Below are 7,517 nucleotides of genomic sequence, written 5' to 3'. Positions count from 1 at the left end.
TATCATTTATTAGTATTTATATATTAATACAAAACATAATTAATTTTTTTTTTTAGTGAGAATACCTCTGAGAAATAATACAAAAGCATTACTTATTTTTATATATACTAGTCACAAGAAGTAGATAGTAACATTTAAACTTTTATATGCGTGCCAACGAGAATAATTCAGTTCACATGCGTTCGATTTTTCACGTAAGCATAAATGGCTCTATATATAGAATAGTAGAAATATTAAAGATCTATGGTATACAAGTGTATTTCGAGAGAATATAAACGTATAAATATGGATATATTGCAATTCTACCTCACAAACTTAAATTTTGATGTAGTAGCGTAATGAATGTGAGCAAATATAAAGATGTACTGATGTACTGATGTACATAATACGTGCTTGTGTATTTGCAGAAGAAAAAGTAGAACATGGCGGAAATATGATACAAAAAAGAGCGAGAAAAACATAATTCTACATATAATAACAAATTATAAAGTACGATATTATTTTCTAGATTCTTATAAGCTGTGCTTTCTTTTAGTATTAGTCATGTCTAGGATAATTGTATTTATTTTTTCTGGAGTACATATAAGTGTACAAAGAAAAAGTCATATATAAATTTGCAATATAAAATAAAATGTAAACATGTAATTATATTTAAAATGTTACTCAATAACAAGAAAGAGAATGGAAAAGAATGCTAAATTAATATTTAATCAAAATAGAACAAAACAAAAATGTTATTACTTAATGATAACCATATTAATTTTGACTGTCAAGAGAAAACAATTATTGTTTGTATAAAGAAAGTATTATGGTGTTTACATAAAAGAATTTATGTGTGTGTGTGTGTGTGTGTGTGTGTGTGTGTGGTGTGTGGGGCGTGCACTAATTATTTAAAGAATAAAGTATAATTTATATATTTTATAATTTCTTTTGAAAATCTAATATTATTCATTTCTTGGGTTTCAATTAAAAGATAGTAAGTAAGTTCGAAAAAACTTATTTTTGTACATGCCAATTATTTTGTATATCTTTTGAAATTACTTTTTAAAGAAGAAAAAGGCAGTTAAGCAGCATTGCTCTAATTTTTAATTGAATTTTTAAGTGTCAATCAAAAATATGCGAAATATAAACGAAAGATTACTTCATTACTTTACTTCTAAAAAATAATTCTAGTATTAAATGTAAAGCACAAGTTGTATGTACAACATTATTGATTATTCAATATAAGCTGAGGGTAAAGGAATTTTCAGCACTTTACTGTTACTAATATTTTATCGGTTAGTTGCAAGCCGATGAGAACTTTTCATCGCCGCTATTTCCTGAGAACTAACTTTCTGGCAGTGAAAGATGGCTTTGTTCATAGAAAATACGATGATCACGAGACGCTTGGGAAATCGAGGAAACAATTTTCTGTTTTTTTTGGAATAAAATAAATCATAGAATAGAATATTGGCGTAATTAAACCTGTGTCATCATTAAAAAAATTTTGAGTTTAGATTTTGAGTTAAAATCTCGATTAATTGTGTAATAGTTATTAATGATGAATTATAAATAATAACTCAAATAAATTATAAATTTTTGGTTAATAGTTAAACACATACACAATGACATATTTTTTAATAAATTTGTATTCTAAATTAGAATTCGGAAAATTTTAATTAATAAGCTTTTTTAAATGTTAAATGGTAAAGAAAAGTATTACTCTCCTTTTTACGTGAAAATGACTAATAATATAATACAGTTTAAAATAAGAGAATTTCTATCTTTTATATTAGTTACTGAGGGCAAAAATCCACGACAAGGATGCATTGAAAGGTCTCCGATGCATTTTAAAATTATATATTTTCAGATAAGTTGGATGGAAGCAAAGTTGGTGCAAAAATATGCGAAAACTGGACAGACATGCAAACTTTATTATTAGTGACAACGGGCACATTAATGAAACGATATTTTCATAAAGTTGATAGGGTCGGGACATTTTCCTCTTCCTTATTGAGTTAACGACTAATTGTGATCTAGATCAACAAGAACAAAAACAAGAAATTTACTTCTAGAAAGTTTGAAAGAAAATCAAGACAACTCAATCAAAAGATATATATAGAGTATATATATAGAAGAGTATGGAGGAAAGATCAAAGCCAAATAATCGTCGTATATAACGTTTGGAAAAATTTACATATAGCTACAGTATTCTCAATTAATATCGAAGTAATCAAAAATCTATGTTTAAAAAAATATTAGAAATATATCGCACAAATAGATAAAACTGTACGTTTATGTGTCTTAAGTCGAGATGAAGATCGTCACTGTTGGAAGAACGAGCCATTTTAGACTGCTATCCTGAAAAGTACTCTTATAACGAACAAAGTGAAATTGAAAGAAAGAAGATAACTCGTATGTAACGACACTGTTCGAAGCAACAAGTATTTACGAAAGAGTACATAAAAAAACAAGAAAGAGAAATGTCTTACCACTGCAATCTCGTTTTGTCGTAGAAAGGCAAAACGAGCGAATTAACAATTATAGCAAACATATTAATAGATTTGGCGATTTTCTCTCTCCTCGATTATTTCTTATTAGCCTATTTATTATATAACATCATATATATATATATGTGTGTGTGTGTGTGTGTGTGTGTGTGTGTGTGTGTGTGTGTGTGTGTGTGTGTGTGTGTGTGTGTGTGTGTGTGTGTGTGTGTGTATATATATATATATATGTACATAAATATATTAATTACCTCTAAATCATTATTTTATGGAACAAAAATAAACCAGAATACATAATTCTTAAAGAATTAATTAATAATTACCTCGTTTCTTTTGCAAGCGATAGACGAATAATTCTATAATACTGATATCCTGAAAAATAAGGTAAACAACAAAAATTTAAAATTTGTAAAAAAAAATTTTCCAAAAAATTGGAAATATTGTTTACTGCCTCAAATCGAATTAGCGCAAGTAAAAAGGCATAAAAATTGCAGTGACAGCGTTCAAACTAGCGTTTAGATCTTTTCAGCAACGGCATTCACTAAATCGTCACAGTGTGCGGATTGGGGCGAATCCTCGGCTACATCGGCGGACGACCGTCGGTGGGAGCCACCAGCATGTCGCAGTCCGGGTCAGGTGGATTGAATGACGCTCAAGGACAGAGCCAAGCTGGACAAATGGACAGTCAACAGACAACTTGCCAGAATGGTCGTGCCGAGCCACTTGCTGACACCATAAAGCAGGATTTATCTAACGGTTTCGAGAATCGAACGATGGATTACGAGAGATTTACCCAAGAAAGAACACAACATACTTCAGTTACTGGGCAAGTTCAGGATCAACAGCTACAGTCGGTTTCACAACAGCAACAGCAGCAACAACATCAACTTGCGCATCCGATAGCACAGTATCCGTCAGGAAGAAGACAATCCGTAGGATTACCGGAAGATAAACATCCTTCAACGGGTCAATTGCCGCCCCCGCTATATGCTCAAGACAAAAGCAACGCAGATAGAACTCAGCATGTGTCTCAAACTAGCACTCAGACGGTACCAGTACAAGTGCAACCACAATTTGCACCTGATTATGATCAAAATCAATATTCGCAGATACGAGGGCAATTTGAGGCCAGGTCGCAAATCTATCCGCAAACGCAATATTCCGATAGAGCTGGTTACGTGACAAGAGATGTCACTTATCGTGATCCGAATCTTTATAGTCAGAGTGGTACAACCAATCCGATGTTCACTGGACAGGGTCAATACGTAACGGTTCAACATAGTTCACAGATACCTTCGCAATCTGCTAGTCCGCAGCCACCTTATTATTCGGGTGTAGTGTCACAGCCACCTGGTTATGCTCAATTCGGTACTCAGCCACAATATCCTTATAGTCAATATCCGCAAACGGTCATGAATGCTGTACCGTACAATCCACATTCCAGTATCTATCCGGCTCAGCAATATTCCGGTCAACAATCGCCGAATCCACAGAGATTTTCGCAAGAAATCGGTCAATATCAGACGCAACCAATCATTCAGCCAATCGCCCAAAACGTGACCCATGGAATCGCTATCCAGACGACAGAGCGACCTTGCCGAGGACCGAAACCGATGGTGCCGCCTCGTGGCAATTCCAAAATCACCACTCATGATCCTGGACATAGAAAGTCTGCTAGCGTTGACGTACCGGCATTACAAAAAGCAAAATATGAGTCAAACCCGACTGCTCAACAGGAATCGATTCATCGTAGCGATGGCGCCATTATTGTGACGGGCACATCAACTGGTCCAGATGGTTCGGATAGAAGATACTTAACCACGATTAATCAAAATCCTAGGACAAGACAGGACGGTTTATATGTGGATACTAATGGTGATCAGCCAGGCAGAGAGAAACTAGTCGATACAATTGCCACCGAGTGTGGTTTATACGTCTCCAGATCGGAACATAGGAAATCTGTATCTGTCGATGTGACTACTAGCTTTCAAAGACGTAACGATACGATAACTTTTACATTTCCTGGTGATGGTAATCAAGAGATTATGTCGGGAAGGAAAACTACGACTGTAGTAGATGCAAAGAGAATCGAGACTAATCAAATGTTCCCCGCTGAACAAAGAAGACTGGATGCGAGTCTGCGTGTATCACCAATGGCATTTGATTCAAGACAAGAAAACAGGAAGAGCATAGGAACCGATAGAAAATCCGAATGGGGCAATGTGAGTCCGAATCAAAGAAATGTCATCCCTCCAGAGAATAGACGCTCGGATTATTTTGAGGAACACCGAAGATCACCTATGAATTTGGAAGGCAAAAGAATGGAGGATGTAAGGAGATCACCTATGCCGTTCATGCCAATTCGTGAAACGTCTGTTGATCGTGCTGGGCAAAAAAGTCCTTCTTTTGTTAGCCAAAACTTTGAGAAAACTAGACAAGAGTTAGCAATCTGGGCAGAGCAACGTCAACGGCAAGAACATGAAAGAAACATAATACAAGGTCCAATATTTACGACAAGTCCTCGTTCTCGTAATCCGTCAGAGGAAAGAAGGGATATCAGATCAATTCATCCTCCGGATGATCGCAAAGAATCTAGAATGTCTCAATCGGCCTTTCAACCTCTTCCTAATATTAGTCAAAGCACTATAATGGAGCAACGTCGACATCTAAGACATGTTAGCGCCGATCTGACAAAACATATGGAACTCTCGAGAAAAGATTTCGACGAGCAACCTATTACAGGTTCCGTAGTAAATCTTGGCTCGGTAATCAATACTGCTTCATCACAGAGAGCTAGTCCGAATCTTTGCCACCAATACCCAGCTCTCAGCGAAGCAAAATTGGACACAAAGGCCATGTTAACTGTGGTAACTGATTTTGGCGAGTCGACTACCAGCAAACCAATTGATCAAATAGATCATATAATTCATAGTCACCGTAAAAGTCATAATACCTCATCTAACTTGCTCACTCATAGTAAGAGCCAAATGGAAAGCTTACAGAATACATTAGAGAATCAGAGTGAGAAAACAGACTCTCTTCACGCTCAACAACAACAATTACAGAATCAACAGAGTCTCGATTTAATCTCTGAAAAGCTAAGTCAGTTTGAGCGTCAGCAGAGCGATCTTCAAGCTAAGTTGCAATGTCTTCAGAATCAAAATCAGATTTTGGACAAAGTGGCGCAATTTCAGCATCAACAGAGCGATCTCCAAGCTCGATTTCAAAGTTTACAGAACCAAAGTCAATTGAATGATAAAGTTCATAAAATGCCTAACGATTTTGTGCAACTTCCGTTGACAAGCGATATCCATCAGGTTCAAACAAATCCTCTTTCAAACAATCAAGAACAATCATCAGATAAATCTTGCTCAGCTCATCAATCAGCACATGGTCTTCATCAGACGCTTCTAACTACGTACTCACAGAACACCACTCTTCAAGCCTGCCAATCGTCCGTATGCGAGAAACTGACGTCTCGCGTACAACATGACATTTCCGATTCGAATTCCATTCAGATTCCAAACATGTCGCAAATGCCGTTACCATGCCTTCCGCAATTCGATCGTGCCGACGTGTCGCGTACTTCGTTTTCCCAGTTTCACCGACTTCAGTGCCAGATCGAGAGCCACGAGAATGCTTCAACGACGAGTGCCAGTCTACCTGCTAGCTCCTTTACTGGTACGCTAAAGAAGATACCACCGGAGAAACCACCACGGACGTCCTTGATAGTGCAGTCACCAGAAGCCGAGGTAACATTTAAAAATTAGAAATACTTCTATTTGTGCTAATGTTAAAAGCGAATTTTTTCAATTTACACATTTATTATTTTATACTTTATATTAAGCAAGTAATCATGATTTGCTAATCACAAATTCTAATCAAAGTGTAAATAGTAAAATCCATTTTAACATTTGTAGTCTCGCTTTTGTAGTTAGATTCAAAGTCTTTATGCGAATTTTGTATTTGTTTGGATGTGTGTTCGCGCGGCAAAAACTTTCTTTATAGTATCTAGAATGTTGGAGAATATAAGCTCGGCTTAGGACTGAAGAGATTGCGGCGAGTTGATGACGACGATGGTGGAAGATAGAGATCTCCACTTGCAGTTTTTGAGGCAACTAAGTGGAATAAACTTGTTAGATATTAGATCTGATGTTGTCTTTGAAAACTTCGTTACGAGTCCTGTGTACTTTTCACTCCATTTTCCGTGTCTGGTTTGTAATCTTGACGTTTTTGTCACAACTATGAAACTCACTAGCGTCATTTGACAATATTGTTATTCGATTAATCACAAATATTGAATAGCGAATGTTATATTCCTTATTTTGGATAAATTGGCAAAATGGACATATAAGTTCTTTTTAGTTTTTGAGTTATTGCTTGATAAAAAGATGTAAAGTTATCTTACTTTTACAGTGAAAAATGGAAGAAAAGTTATTTAAAAATAACGTAAATAAATCAGATAATAATGTCTTCAATAAATCAATAATAGCTATTATTGATAATATATGATAATACATGATATACATATATATCTTTGTAAACCTAGATATTAATTGCAATTGAATACTTAATTACGAATAAGATTTTTATTGAGTGTTACTGTACAGAATAATAATTCTTTTCTAAATAGAAAAAAAATATATTTAGAGAACAAATTGATTTTTTGTCTATAACTCAAAGACAAAAATATTATTACTTTAAATTGTATATAAATAAATGACATTAAAATTAGAACAATTATATTATATTTTGTGCATTGATTGTAATTTGTTCATCTGTTAAAATGTAAATAACTATACTATATTAATTAAACGATGGCACATACAATGACAATAGACGCAGTAAATCCATAAATGTATCTTATTTTAGGATATCATTTGATTATATCTTTTTTTCATTTGCTTTCTTTAATGAGTGATTATTTGCAAAAAAATCCATATGCAGAAATGATGTGTAAAGCACAATTTCAAAAAACAATTTCATGTCTTGAATGATTATTTTAAATACAAACAGAAAGCTTTTTTTAAA

General features: G+C 34.5%; 1 protein-coding gene across 1 annotated transcript in view; it reads left to right on the top strand.

The window, feature by feature from the left end:
* The first annotated feature begins 3,103 nt into the window (after window positions 1–3,103).
* LOC108687409 overlaps window positions 3,104–7,517 on the top strand; it is a 15,947-nt gene continuing 11,533 nt past the window's right edge. The window contains exon 1 of the mRNA XM_018193163.1: window positions 3,104–6,238. Coding sequence (XP_018048652.1) covers window positions 3,104–6,238 — 3,135 coding nt within the window. The remainder of the gene's footprint in view (window positions 6,239–7,517) is intronic.

This window comes from Atta colombica, unplaced genomic scaffold, assembly GCF_001594045.1.
Source record: "Atta colombica isolate Treedump-2 unplaced genomic scaffold, Acol1.0 scaffold207, whole genome shotgun sequence".
NCBI lineage: Eukaryota > Metazoa > Arthropoda > Insecta > Hymenoptera > Formicidae > Atta > Atta colombica.
The sequence above is the reverse complement of the archived record's forward strand: the minus strand, read 5'-3'. Positions and strand labels throughout refer to the sequence as shown.